At 35.8% G+C, this 15670-nt stretch overlaps 1 protein-coding gene across 4 annotated transcripts in view; it reads left to right on the top strand.

Annotated features, from left to right (window-relative positions):
- SLC26A7 (solute carrier family 26 member 7) overlaps window positions 1-15670 on the top strand; it is a 45200-nt gene that overhangs the window by 21138 nt on the left and 8392 nt on the right. For 3 of the 4 annotated variants that reach the window (XM_084864717.1, XM_084864715.1, XM_084864716.1), the window contains 6 exons: window positions 5185-5262; window positions 6913-7008; window positions 8125-8231; window positions 8573-8639; window positions 11352-11489; window positions 12719-12767. In XM_084864717.1, coding sequence (XP_084720843.1) covers window positions 5185-5262; window positions 6913-7008; window positions 8125-8231; window positions 8573-8639; window positions 11352-11489; window positions 12719-12767 — 535 coding nt within the window. The remainder of the gene's footprint in view (window positions 1-5184; window positions 5263-6912; window positions 7009-8124; window positions 8232-8572; window positions 8640-11351; window positions 11490-12718; window positions 12768-15670) is intronic. The other variant, XM_084864718.1, reaches the window with a different exon arrangement.

Here is a 15670-nt window from a genome sequence, read left to right as displayed (position 1 = left end):
GCCATTCTCCATGCAGTGAGTCCAGAGAGCAGCCGCGACCCTTTGAGCAAGACCGCTTTTAAGCACATTAACCACATCCTGTTTTTGCAGAGCATGTAACCTAGACAAAACAATTATTCCCCAGTAACGTCAGAATCATGCCATCGACGACCATGTTATTCACAGGGTCATCCTGTTCTTCAGAAAGCTGACAGTGTCCTGTGAAAGAAGGCCTACGTGCTGGGAAGGGGCCATGAGACCATATCTTAAGACCTGGCCTAGTGTCAGCACTGACAACTCTATTGGGGCATAGTCCACCGTCTCTCTGGAACGGGGCATGCTCAAAAATTCCCACTCTCCAACAAGCACAGAAAATAGTTTTACTACTTCTTTTTTTTTTCTAACTACTTTCAAGGAAGTCCATTTCTCCTCTCATTCTTGTAAATGTTCCTTCCAAAAGCCAATAGATTCAGTGAGCTCACTAAAAAAAATACTGCCAATAGCAGCTTTACTGCTGCGGCCTTCGAGCCAAAGCTCTCGCTTCTGGAGCCTCTGATTTTCTGTTGTTGCTAAGCTTATCAACTTGAAGAATTTCTATTTTTGTTCACTTTCTTTAGATGAGATGAAATCAATTGTATGAAAAATTAGTCATTACCATTGCGATTCCTGTAGGAATAGATGTACAAGTATTTAAGTAAGTAATAAGATGTTTGTGCACAGTTGAGGTTAAAGAAACAATTATGATATATTTTTAGGAACTCACGTCAACTCAACACTTGAGTGCCTCCTCTATACCAAGTAAGATGACAGTGATGACAATGAAGATAATCTGTGATGATTATCATAGTGTTAGTGTTGGTAGAAACATACATTGATTCATGTGCCAGGCATTGCATAGCATACTTTCTATGTAAATGAACTAACTCATTTAGCCCTTTTTAGGCAACTCTGAAGAAAGTACAATTATTATTCTCAGTTTCCACATGATAAAGTTAAAGAAAAGAGGGTTAAAGTAAATTACCCAGTTCACAGAGCTAATGAGTTAGCAGAGCTGGGATTTTAACCCAGATAGATTTACTCCAGATCTTGTACTATTAACCACAGTTCTATACAAGAAAATGCATGTATGTGTTAATATAGAAACTCATATTATCTGCTTATCATTATTAAAACAATTCACATGTATTTAACATTGGAATTGAACAAGGATTTGTAAACTATATTATGTGACAGGTCAAACATTTTTAGGAGCCTACCCTTATAGAAAGACTGTTTTTGGGGGTGGTGATTAGAATAATACATTTGAAAGGGTATGGTGTGTGTGGTTTTTTTTGTGTGTGTGTGTGTTTTTTTTTTTGTTTGTTTTTTTGTTTTTGTTTTTACCTTGGGGAGCAAGTGGCAGGAGAAAGATGAGTAAAGACCAGCAGGAGTTTTAAGTATGCTGTTAAAAATCAGTAATGGACAGTTAAGGGAATGACCAGACAGTAAAAGAAAGAGGTGAGCCTGCCAAACAAGGATTTCAGTGTAGATTTTGTCTTTATTCAGTTACCTTAAAGAAAAAAGTTACAGCTAAAGGTTGAATGGAAGAATCTATCATTGTTCCAAATCTGGATGTTGCTGTTTACATTCCTTTGTTGAACCTGTATCTTCATAAGCTTTTTAGCAGGCTCTTGGCGTACACTCTGTTTCACAGTCAACACAGGATCAGAGTCTGTGGATACTGACAAGAGGATATGTTTCATCTATTTTTTTCCATGACTATGCTGTACCTACTCCTTATCTTGATTTATACTCAAAGCCTGGAAGACCTACAAAAATGTGTTTTGTAGTCATCTAGGAATAACATCGAAAATATTGCTGCTACTTTTGGTGAAGAAAGTCAATTTCGTATAGTTTATTTCAATGTAAACAAAATCTAAACTTTGTTTTAAAAAATAATATAATCATTTTATCATCCCTCAACCTGCTTGATTTTAGTAATTTAGCAGCTTGACTATCATGATTTCATTTACATTTCTTCACTTTATTCCTAAATATAAAATGGTAAGGGTTGAAGAAAAGTAAAATACCTAGAAAATGTTTGTCCTATGGGTAATTAAGGATGTGAACATTTTACTAGTTAAAACACATAAGGGGGTACTTAGTTGTTTTTTTTCCTGAGTTTTAAAAAAAGTTACAATTAAAAAAAATTATTTTATTGATTTTTTACAGAGCGGAAGGGAGAGGAACAGAGAACTAGAAACATCGATCAGCTGCCTCCTGCACACTCCCCACTGGGGATGTGGCCGCAACCAAGGTACATGCCCTTGACAGGAATCGAACCCGGGACCCTTCAGTCCGCAGGCCGACGCTCTATCCACTGAGCCAAACTAGCTTCAGCAAAAGTTATAATTTTATCTTTCTTGTTCTGGCTGCAACTTGCTTTTAAATTTTTTCCTCTTAGTTGATCAGAGATATATAAGGAAACAGCACTTTATGTGCAAATTAAAGTTAAAAAAAGGCAGTAAAGCTTAAAAATATAACTAAGTGGGATTATTACAGAATCTTGCAGTTAGAGGATTTTATTATAGCACTGAAAATATCTTAATCTAACTTTTTTTTTGGCATTTACTGAGTTGTCCATCTCTGAAGTGATGACTTGGATTGCATGATCTCACGAATTTTTTTAAAAATCTGAAGTTTAGATCAGGATCTCTTACTTATGGAGACAACGAATGCAGTATTTTGAGGACATGGAGGACAGAAACTATTATATTATTGATTTTCATGCCTGAGGAGTAGATACATGAGGCAGAACTGATAAAAATTTCTTGTCCAATTAGATGTACTTGTCTTTTGTCCTTGGGCATCAACAATGATGAGGCAAGTGCAGTAAAGAAGCTGACATTTGCCATTTGTTTATCTGACTCATTTTATTTTATGACTTCCCATGTGAGGTAAACAAATAGTATGTTTCACCCATCATTTGTCACTTTTGTAAGTAAGACCCTTTTAATTGGAGTTATTTTAACAGTAGGACCGAAATTGTAGTTTAGTAAGAATGTTATTGATGTACATACAAAGCATCATGTAAGTAAAAAACAAGTTAAATGTTAGAGAAAAGCCCAAAGGCAGTTATAGTTTACTGTTTTGAAATAGGATTATTTAATTAAGTTGTATTTTCTTTATCATCTTTACTACAAGATAGTTTTGGGACCTTAAGATATACTAGTATTTAGCTTGATGGATCCCAATTTAGTTTATGGTCCATACACCTTCTAACTCCTTCGTTTTAGGACCTTCCTCAAATCTCCTTGTTTCCTGAGCCTCAGAGCATTTCACGGAGTGTAGACTACCTTCCCCAAGTTCATATCTGCAGCTAAGAATAAGGGTTTTATTTTCAGGTACATTATAAATGCATGAGTGAGGATCCCACCCAAGGGTGAATGCCATTGTCTTTATCATGAAATGAACCTTGGCAGTTATCCTTTTTTTTCTTCCATATAAGTGGTGGTATAATGAGTTACTTATTAAGGTATCTGAATAAATTCTGTTATTTGCTCTCTGAACACCTAGCTCTCTCTGGTTTAGTGAAATGACAGCATCAATTTGTGTTTAAAATTTTTATCAAACCCCAGCTGGTGTGGCTCAATGGTTGAGCGCTGACCTATGAACCAGGAGGTCACAGTTTGAGTCCTGGTCAGGGCACATGCCTGAGTTTTGGGCTCAATCCCATCCCTAGGAGGGGGTCGGAAGAGCATGGCGGAAGCAGCGGATTGATGATTCTCTCTCATCATTGATGCTTCTCTCTCTCTCTCTCTCTCTCTCTCTCTCCCTTTCCCTTCCGCTCTGAAATCAATAAAAATATGTTTATATATATTTTTTTAAAATGTTTGTAATGTAAAATCAGCAATTACTGCTATATGACTAGTTTAGTGATAATTTGTTATACCTTCTGTTATGGGCAATTTTTTATTACCTAATGACTTATTTCCCACAGAAAGATTTCTTTCTTCTTTATATGCTGGTGAGTACTGGAGATAAATTCTACTAAATAAGGAAGGAACTTTTGACTAGCTTATTTTCCTTAGTTTAATTATTTTGAGTTTCATCTAGAATGTCGCCTACTAGTATATCAATAGTCTATTCTTCTATTCTTTTCTATTGCTAAATAGTATTCTATTGTACGGATATAACACAACTTGTTTATCTTTTCACCAATTGGTGGACCTTTCAGTTATTTACAGTTTTTGGTGTTTGATAATAAAGCTTTTTATAAGTATTGACATGCGCGTGCATTTTTATCTCTGTTAAACAGTTCTGGGATATACGGTAAGTGTATGTGTAGCTTCCTAAGAAACTGCCAGACTGTTTTCTCAGCTATGTCTGAGAACGCCAGTTGTTCTGAACCCTTGCCAGCCCTTAGTATTGCTTGACTACTTGATTAGTTATATATTTATCTTTAGTGTTAGCCATTCTAATGGACCCTGATTCCCCGGGCTTTTTCAGTCATGGTATTCTGGGCATCTCTGTGGTGCTATGAGGCTGCCAGTTTGGCCAAAAGTTTCTATTAAGTCATGGGCATTTGCTTGTGTGAAACTAGGTTTTCCGTTAGGTGGAACATAGCTAAGAGTCAAGTCATGTGAACTTCCTCTTGTCAGCAGGGATTGATGTGAAGATGATACTAGTAGCTTTTCAGGATTAATAAAATGCATCTGTTTCATTGCAGAGACTTCTACCATAATCCTATATAACTGCTTCATACTGGAGCCCTTTCTAACAAAGGACTCCAAAGAAGAGGGTAAATGCCTGAGTGAAAACTTATCAGCAAAACCTTCAGCTGCATGTTCAAATATTACCCAGATAACTCCCTTGGAAGTGAGGAGAGGAGTTAAACCAAAGGACCTTTAATTGAAATGTCTTTACTATGAAACAAAAAAAGCCATTGTTGTTATGTGTACTAAAAGTCTTTTTTTTTTATTTTTCTTCATAGAATTGCTTTTCTGTCATCACTGACTTAATTAGATTGCACCAGTTTGTCAGATGTCACATTCGGGTTCCTTCGGCTAAAAAGTAGAGATAATAATCTACGTAATTTGATAATCATGTGCCAGCGTATTGTTTTTCCTAATCAAGATGAACTGAGAATTTTATGCCCCCCATTTATTACGTTGGAATTATTAGAAAGTTCACGGTTTTCTTTTTTATCTGTCTTGTATTTTACAGGTGGCTTGTCTCATATCTTGCATTTTTGTCCTGACAGTCATTTATGCCGTAGGACCTTTGCTTTACTGGCTGCCAATGGTATAGTAGTGCTCTCCCATACGTTTACTTTCTATGAGAAGCATTGCATATTAAAATTTCTTAAATGACTGCCCTCGCTGGTGTGGCTCAGTGGATAAAGCATCAGCCTGCAGACGGAAGGGTCCCAGGTTCAATTCCAGTCAAGGGCACAGGCCTGGGTTGCAGGCTTGATCCCCAGTAGGGAGCAAGCAGGAGGTAGCTGATCAGTGGATCAGTGTTTCTCTCTCATCATTGATGTTTTCATTTCTCTCTTCCTCTTCCTTCATCTCTGAGACCCATAAAAACATATTTTTAAATTTCCTAAATGACTTACTTTAATAATCATTAATGATCCCCAGGTCATTCATGTGACATAAGTAATGGTGGAACGGAAGAGAGGTGGGAAAAGACCACATTGATGGGGGAGGAACAGGAGTTTTCGGAGCATTAGGCTCTTGTATAAAATGCCATTGTGGAATTAGATTTATTCTGTGCTCATTTGGAGAGTGTAATTAGGCCATATTTGTTATAAGAAATAGAATTTGGAAGAATTTTATCCTAATTTGTACTATTAGAAAATGTGTTTGGAGAAGAAAGTGGGATACAAAATAGATCTTACCACCTTTGACACACCCTTATACAAAGTGACTCAGAGCCCGGCCAGCATGGGTCAGTGGTGGAGCATGGACCTATGAACCAGGAGGTCATGGTTTGATTCCCAGTCAGGGCACATGCCCGGGTTGTGATCTCATCCCTCATGTAGGGCATGCAGAAGATAGCCAGTCATTAATTCTCTCTCATCATTGATCTCTCTCCCTCTCTCTCCCTCTCTGAAATCAATAAAAATATAGATAGAAACAAAACAAACAGAAAAAACCGAAGGGACTCAGAATCCTAGTCCCAGTGGTTCGTCTTGCCTTTCCTAAGCCTGAGGTACCAAAGTTACACAAGTAAGATTCTGGTCTTCAGAGAACCAGAGATAGTGTCAGTCCTCCCTTGTCCTCATCCATATCGTGAGATTATGTAATTTCCACTGGAGGATCTTTCAATAGCCAAGTTCATACTTCAACAGAGTTATAGCTTTCAGTGAAACCAGATAAACTGGTACGCAAGGCAGTTATAAAGGAATACTAAGCTATCTGGGGAGCTCAGCTGGTTAGAGCATTATCCCAATATGCCAAGGTTTGTGTGTTTAATCCCCAATCAGGTCACATACCAGAATCAATCAATCAGTGCATAAATAAATGAAACAATAAACCGACGTTTCTCTCTCTGAAATCAATCTATAAATTTAAGAAATACATGATATAAATATTTAATTTGCAACAAACTATTTTCAAACAAATGGTGGTGGGCTATTATTATAAAGTTGAGGTCAATCAGCATTATACCATTTGCCCTTATCATTCATTACTTTTCTTTTTCCTTCTTTTTAATTTTTTTAGAATGACATGTTTTACCCTGTTATTTCCTAGAATTGATGTTGTATTCTTGAGGTGCAATAATTGGTTAGTTCTAAGCAAAATGAATGCTACATTAGTCTTCTAAATGATGATTGCTTTTTTTCTAGTAAGTACTCTAAGAAAGAAAGAAATGAAAATAGTTTGGTCCTTTTAAATTTTGATTAAAATATTTATCTTGCCTTTTCATTGACCTATTTCTTATTTGTAGTGTGTTCTTGCAAGTATTATTGTCGTGGGACTGAAAGGAATGCTCATCCAGTTTCGGGATTTAAAAAAATATTGGAATGTGGATAAAATTGATTGGGTTAGTAGATATTGAACCTACATTTTTATCTTGGACTTAAACACGTGTGAAAACTAAATTTTAATTGTTTCATTTGCAGAAAGTAGTTTTAGTCACTGGAGACTTTTACGCTTTACAAACTAGTAGTAATTTCTTTTAAAATCCCAAGAGATGCATTAAAATGTGAAATGTCTTTATAAGAAATAGGCATGGGATCTTGTCAAATTTTGATTGATGTATTGTTTGAGAACTTTTAAAGAAATGCTAACTAACTTGAGTGTATTGGGGATTCTTAATTTCTGTTATGGATTAATTTTTGCCAGTGAGTTCATGAAGAACACACTAATAAAGATATGACAAGTTTAACATGTATGAGAAATAATTAATTGCTAAGTTATGTACACCACATTAACATAAGGTGAAAATCTTAATAGTGACCATATTCATTCTAAATACAAACAGTCTCATGAATTGTGTTTTAAATGGGTTATGTTGAGAGGATCATTATTTTAATAGGATATTGCCAGGAAGGGATTAAATTATACTGAACAGTGGGAAAGTGTGGCTTCTATTAACATAAATGTTTAACATGCTATTCAAGGGCCAAATTGGCCCTGATGCTTTAGCTTTTACAATTTCACAAAAAGTGGCCCCCTGCAAATAAAATCATAACGATCATTGGAGTGGTTGATCTAAAAATGGCTTTGATCATGATGTTAGATTCAGTCATTTTAACATTAGGGTTTGAGTCGTGTGGAAAAGTAAATTAGTCCTTTTTATAGCAACCCTAGAAAGCAGAATATTTTTGGGAATGACCAAACAATATGGCATGCTTTTAAACCCCACACATCAGCCAATAATTTACAGATCTTCAATAAAATGTTAGTTGGGGATTGAATTAAGTATTGGAGGTGTGTAGAAATAAAAGCATCTGCCTTTTACCCACCATTGCTCCTGGGTGTGTGATGGGGCCAGGATTTGTTTCTGTATTCCTGGGCTTCTGTTTATGACATCTTAAATAATACATTCTTCCTGAGAGACGCAGTTACTGGAATATTGTAGAATAAAACTGTGAGGAATTTATCAATCCTGAGAATATCCAAGGACCTGCATCTTTTCTCTTTGCTTCTCTTTCAGGGCATTTGGGTCAGTACATATGTCTTTACAATATGTTTTGGTGCCAATGTGGGGCTACTGTTTGGCGTTGTTGGTACCATAGCTATGGTGATTGGTCGCTTCCCAAGGTAAGATCTTACTTAAATGTTCTGTTTATGATGACACAGCAGCATAGTATATGGTGTTACCAGTTACTTTTATTTCTGTGGACTATATAGTGCTACAATTCATGTTTTATTTTCTATTGGAGACAAAAAGAAAAGGTTTTATCTACATATGGTATATAATAAAGTTGTTATTCCTGATGATTTTAGAAAAATGCAGATTACCAGTGTCTTATTAACAAATAAGATATAGGGTCTAAACCATTTTAGGTACATTCCTATTATTAAAAGATAATTTTTACTTCTTCATGGTTAGTGCAGTAATTAGGAAATGACATCTTGTTTCCCATCTGCCTTAATTCTAGAGCAAAGACACTGAACATAAAAAATATGAAAGAAATGGAATTTGAAGTGAAAACAGAAATTGATGGTGTAAGTTTAGTTTTTGTTTTCTACTTTGTGCAATTATTAACAATTTTTGTGATTTGGATAGCTTTAAAATATCATTAAAAACAGATAAATTATGTCATTAACATAACTGTATTTTAATTAATTTGAACTAGTGATTACTATATATATATATATATATATATATATATATATATATATATATGGCAGTTGACAAGCAGCAAACCAATAGAACATCTACAACAAAAAACTTATATTAGCATTCATATAAGACAATAGAACTACACTCCACAGTCGAATCATAGTCCAGATTAATGCAGGCATTTGGAAACCTCTTTTCCATTGCTCAGTTCCATAAAACAGTCAAACGAAACCAATAGGCCATTCCAAACTAAATGATGAAGGAAGAGAGGGAATAGGAAAGGAAATAAGATTAAGTCAGATCTTGTTATAGTTTGTTGTTGCTGGGGTTTTTTTTTTTTTTTTTTTTTTTTTTTTAACACACATACAATGAGATTGTATTATTAGCAGATAGTAATTTATTCCAATGATTATGGAAAGCCAGTAGAATTAGTTTCTTGCACAGTGCACACTTAAAAAAAAATGACAACTTTTTTTAAATTTCCCTATCAGGCCAATTGTGTTTTTGTTCTAGGATTTTTATTCTGAGGGATGGCCAAGACAAGTTTAAAGTGAAGGGGAAAAATATTACCTTGAACTTTTTGCAGATTGGCCTCCCTTTGAACCTGTTTTGTAAATGTTTGGTTAACCTCTTCTTTGTTTTTTACATTTTCTTGTTCCAGTACCTCCTGGTTACTTTCAGAACAGAGAGAACTGGCCTTCCACCAGCAGGGCCACAGTCAGGGTATTTCTGAGTGAACTGGGAGTGAGAAGTAGCACCAGGAGTCCTCCTGGGACACCAGGGGAATGGCCTGTTTTCAATAACCACCAAGAGATTTGCTTCTCAGAGAACTATTGGCGGTCAGAGCCTTTGAGAGTGCCCCAGTATCAACTTTCCTACCAATGCTGCCTTTCTTTTCTTTCCTATCTCTTTGTGTGTGTGTGTGTGTGTGTGTGTGTGTGTGTGTGTGTTTTACATTTTACATAGGAATTAGTGCAGACTGACTCTTGGGCCCCTAAGATTCTCTATGTATCTAGCCCACACGTACAGTTACATACATTAGCCTTGACATTCTTAACTTTGAAACAGAATTGGAGTTTCAAACTTAAAATTCTTGAATAGAATATATATATTTGTTGCCTCTTGTATGTACCCTGACCAGGATTGAACCTGCAACCTTGGTATATCAGGATGATGCTCTAACCAACTAAGCTACCAGGCCAGGTTTAAGCTAACAAAGTTAGCTTGGTGGCAGTTAGTCATTCCTTTCTTTCATTCATATATTCTTCCATACTTTTTTTATATGAAATACTCATTCTCAATTTGGGATATCTCTTCCCACTCAATGCTAATAAATTCAATCACATGGAGAATTTATTTTCTGGAACAATTTGAATCTTTATTCTTTAACAAATACCTGTCTTTTAATAATGTTAACATAAAACAATACATTAGTACAATCATGTGGTGTGATTAGTGGGTAGATATAATCACACCATGTATAGGTTTGTGATAACTAAATATGACAGACTCAAGAATTGTTTTATTTTTGGTTTGTAAGAAATTTACCCTTGATTAGAAGTTGGTTTGGTAATTTAAGGCTTTTTTAAAATTGAGTTATTTGTAGCAAATCTCTTCACTTTCTAGAGTATAGTTAGTTGTACAGCTAAAGGAACTTCCTGAGATAATCTAGATTAAATATTTACCCAATTATTAATATGAAGAAACTGAGAAAGGTTAAATGAATTATCCACCTTCACATACTTAATATTTCCTCTTATTTGTCTTTCTCTGCATGGATTCTTCACTATTTTCTGTGTCTCTTCTATGGACATACTAAAGCAGGGAGGAGTAATGCTTTATTTAATTGGTAAGGAGTTATCATTTCATAGAAAATACCATCCTCTCAACTTCTCAGTCTGACCCCTTTCCCAAAGGTCATGGAGAAGACAGTTTTAGTTGCATACCCATCAGTTGCTGCCTAGGGAGACCTGGGCAAATGGCCTAAGTAGATACTTTTCATATTGACACTATTCCTTCTCTTTTTCTGTGTGCCTTACCTACACCCTTAAATCCAGGGCCTCGATTTCTGATCTAATCTCTAGATTTCCTTCTCTCAATTAGGACTATCAGGCACTTGCAGGGTAATATGCCAGCCAACGGAAAGCTATGTCCTTAGGAGGTAAATGACTGCCCGTTTGAGCCTATAGGCCTATTTTTGCTTTTAAAATACTCATGGTTAAGTAAATGAAGTTTTGACTTTTAGATCAAGTAGAGAAAACCCTGTTTTGAAAGGATAAGTCTTCCTGGCACTCTTTGGTAGGCTGCTGTGTCTCCCAAACCCAGGAGGTAAGGATAAGGGTCGTTTCCTAAAATGCTTCAGACTCATCTCATGGTTATTCATGTTTCTTGGTGAAGAGAATGCACATATTCTCCCTAAGGAACATGATAATCTATGAAGTTCTCCAAGTACATTTGAATAATGAAAACGTTAGCTAAGGGACTGCTTCCATGGCTGAGTGACTTTTGGCCGTGTGAGACACATTCATTGGACAGAGTTATCCTTTTTTATAGTCTTCAGCGCTCTGAATTGAATCCATTTCTTTTCCGAAAAGGAAGCCCAGCAGCGGGTGAAAATTATCTCAGTAAACAATCCGCTTGTTTTTCTGAATGCAAAGAAATTTCGTGCTGATCTAATGGATATAATCCAAAAAGAACAGGCCAGCAACCAGCCACTTGATGATGCCAGCAAGGTAGGATCAACTGTTTCATGATGATAATGTGATGATAACCTTATCTCACCATACTAAAAAAATGTACCACATCAATGGAATACATTATAAAAGTGTACAGAGACCTCTACCTCAGCAAAACATTCTATTGTATTATGATTTTTATTTGGTTCTTACAGTTAGCTCTTGGGTAGTCTCTCATTTGTTATTTGGTGATTTGTTTACTCACTCACTTATTAAACTTATATATACTTTCATTCAGAATAGTATATCTAATGGACAAGTGTACTAGGTACTATAATCTTGAATCAATAAAATCACTTAAATTAGTAGTTTCAATGTACCTTACACCACACAGTTTCCTCTATCTTTCATTAGTGTGGCGTATTTGTTGCAATCAAGCAACCAATATGGATACATTACTATTATTAAAGTTCATGCTCTAATTCAGGTTTTATTAGTGTTACCTATGTACTTTTTTTTTTTTCCTGTTCCAGCACCCTTTTATACAGTTCCTCATGTTGTAGTTGAGAACCACTGCTCTAGAACCAAAGAACAGCTGCTGCAGAGCCTGAAACACAGATATTTACATTACAATTCATTAACAGTAGCAAAATTACAGTGATGAAGTAGCAATGAAAATAATTTTATGGTTGGGGGTCACCAACATGAGGAACTGTATTAAAGGGTTGCTGCATTAGAAAGGTTGAGAACCACTGCTTTAGGGCATCAGTTATAATCAGTGTTAAGTTTAATTATAAAATCGAGTCATTTTCTATAAAATAGTCATTTTATTTTTTTAGAATTTCCATAAATCAGGAGTGTTTCTCAGACATTTCCATGGATCTTCTGATTAACATTTAACTTTTGTATAATATGAAATATATGGTTAATGATTCTCTCTCAAAGAATGCTGTGTTAATGAGGTTAATTCTGATTGGATATGCTACCTGAAAACACATGAAAATATTTAATTCCCAGTCAAAAATTAAAACAACTTGCATAAAATATTGTAAACAAGATAGTCTGAGTTGACAACATAAATTATCTACAGGACAAACTTATACTTAGAGCTAATTATCATTTTATTATTTCAGTTTGTTGTGTTTACCATTCTGAAATAAATAGACTATGGACAATACTTATTGAAGACTAGTGTTTTGTTATGGAGAAAAGAATGATGTACTTTTTTCAGGGACAGAAATACATTTTTGAAATGTCCTTATTCTTTATATTTGTTTCCATTTCAGTGTGAACAAAACTCATTGCTCAATTCTCTGTCCAATGGCAATTGCATTGGTGAGTCAGTTGTTGTTTTTTTAAATAGTGTTCTGCTTTGAATATAGACCATAGAATGATATCTTCCTCCCCTTCTCCTTTCTCTCTGCTTCCCTCCTCTGTCCTCCTTTTCCTCTCCTCCCTACCTTCCTTTTCCTCCATTCTGTATCTCCTCTTCCTCCTTCCTCCCACTTTCTCCTTCTGTTCTTCTCCGCCTTTCCCTGCTGGGTCCTTCTCTAACAACTTTTCTGCATAAATTTTCTGACTATGAATTTTAGGTTGCAGCTTATTGTGAAACACATACTGTGTTGTAAAAGGCACGTCTTTTGTTAAGAACAGAACTATATAAGTAGATGGATAAAAAGAACTTGACCAAATTTGGTAACAAATTGTGTTATCATGTCATTTTAAGAACCATTGCTAAAGATGCCAGTAGATTAAGTCATTTATATAATCAAGACCATTTGTTTTTTTTAAATTATTGATTATTTTCTCAATGTTTAACTAGAGTATCCGCTTTAAGCAGTGATGTGCTGGTAAATCTTTACGAACTCTTGGGGCAGAGAATACGGTGTGAGGTGCTGGAAAAGAACTGATGAGTAGCACTTGCCAACATCCAGGATATAAATAACTCTGTTATGGCTAATTTCAAGTTACCAACATGCTATTATTAAACTTGTAGCTGAAGAAATATGGACATAATTGACATATTAAAAAGATGTCAAAACAGCTGCTATAAGTTGACTTAAATTCTCTACTGCCGTTAAATACATCCCATACATTTTATTTCTAAAACAGATGTGTTGAAAAGTATGTGCATAGGAACCCTTCAAATATTGAACTCTATGGAAAATTGCAAATATGATTAGTCTTATTAAAACTATTTTTATATATAACTTGGTAAGAAAATATCTATTACATATATATCATATGAATATTAAACTATTCTAAGTTTAACTAATATTTAATTTGTAAATGCTTAACTAATATTTAATTTGTAAATATTTTATGCTCTGAAAATTCAGTAAAATTTTTCCAAATGAAATAAAAAATACTTATGAATCATAAAAACATGCAAGGAAATACATGTCCCAGATTAAACAAAGTTGAATATAGTATCTATAACCTAATTAATGTAGCATCGACGTGTGTGTGTGTGTGTGTGTGTGTGTGTGTGATGAGACTAGGAGATAAAATGGATAAATTCAAATGTTTATCTTTGCTTGGCATATGTATTTTTCTTTTTTCTGTGATCTGGATTCCCTGTTATCTCTGGTAATGGGCAGGGACAGGTTATATTTGAGAATATAAATAAGAGCTCTTGCATAATAGAGGTAGGTCCTCTGTTTAATTTGGCCAATAGTGCAGATGGTGATTGCTGGTGAGCGGTCAGTGGATCAACTACATTGTGGTTACTTCCCGTTTTGTTTAAGGTTCTAATTTGCCATTTTATTTATTTTTAAAAAAATATTTTTATTGATTTCATTGAGGAAGGGAGAAGCATGGCATGAAGAGGTGCTCAATAAATGCTGGTTGAATGAGAGCAGGAGGAGTTTTACAGCTCAAACTGTCATCAGTGTTCAATTAAAGCTGTCTGTATGACTGGAATGCTTAAATCTCCATATCATTTTTACCTTGTGAACTCGGCCCGCCCTGTCCGTGCTCCACAAGCAAGCCAGCAGCGAACTCTGGGGCTGCCTTTTTCCCACATAGTTCTCCGTATTTTTGAGGCTCAGTGCGCCTTCTCTCTCCTTCCCAGATGGTAGAGCCTCCTCTCAGCCAGCCTACCGGCGCTTCAGGGCAATGTTTTCCCTGTTTTCGAGTTCTAAATTCAAATTTGTAGTGGTAGGCTGCATTCAGGTGTCTACCCTATGCCGCCATCTTGGTTTCTCCCATTTCTACCTTTTGAAAGTGTATATGTCTTTCAAGACTACTTTTGCCTGCAGTCTTCTTAATCACTCCAAAGAGACTCCTCCTTTCTTATAAATTCCCATCCTTTTTCCTTTTTTACATCTTAAATCATGTTACTTATCTTTGCCACTCATGGATAAACTCCTAGTAGAAATAGGACCTTCCTCACATTTGTACCTTTTATTACATTTGAAAAAAATGTTTTGAACATAGTATATGCTGTTATTTTTCAATCCGTAACTGTTAATGTAGATCTAAAGGTGAAACTTGGAAACAAATCCTATTTTAAATGTATTAAAACCACTTTGCAGCTCTTATCCCTTTCCTATCAGTTACTGTAATACACAAATGCTCAGAATTCATGTTATATTTTCTGCTTGCCTGTATTTTCCTCAAAGCAGCCATTTTTAAAAATACACCATTTCCCTAATACTTCCTTTCAATGCTAATTGAGATTCTACCATATTCCCACTTTGCTGTAGCTACCATCAGGAGAAAAACCATGGGCATTTTCAGTGGCAAGTGATTCCAATTAAGAAATCATTTTTAAGAGAACTTCATAATAAGTAGTCCATTGGAACATACTTGGCCGATTTTGTCCTCTGACGGTGAGAAAATCTTAGCCTATAGATCTGCGTGGAGAGCCCCGCCACTCCTTAGCGAGACCCGGATGGGGCCTGGCACTGTTTTGGAAGTATGTCATTTCCCACGAGGGAAGTGTGGCCCTTACGACATCAGTGTACAAACGTCAGGAACTCCTGTGGAAAAGTTTTTATTTTTCCCAGCAGGCGCTTTCAGAGGCAGATTTCCCATGAACCCAATGCAACTTAGCGTCCAGGGCCCCTCCTTCAGATCCTCCCCAAGGCCAACAGACAAGAGTCCACAGTGAATATTTTCCTTAAAAGTCTGACTCCAAATCTGTATAAGCTCCAGGCACAGCACATCAGGGCTGTCCCTCCGGCCATCCCCAGGAAGGAAACTGTGAGGTTGTGGGAAGGAGTGCCATGCAGAGT

The sequence above is a fragment of the Pipistrellus hanaki genome, assembly GCF_964339955.1.
Source record: "Pipistrellus hanaki genome assembly, chromosome: 17".
NCBI classification, from domain to species: Eukaryota; Metazoa; Chordata; class Mammalia; order Chiroptera; family Vespertilionidae; genus Pipistrellus; species Pipistrellus hanaki.
The sequence above is the reverse complement of the archived record's forward strand: the minus strand, read 5'-3'. Positions and strand labels throughout refer to the sequence as shown.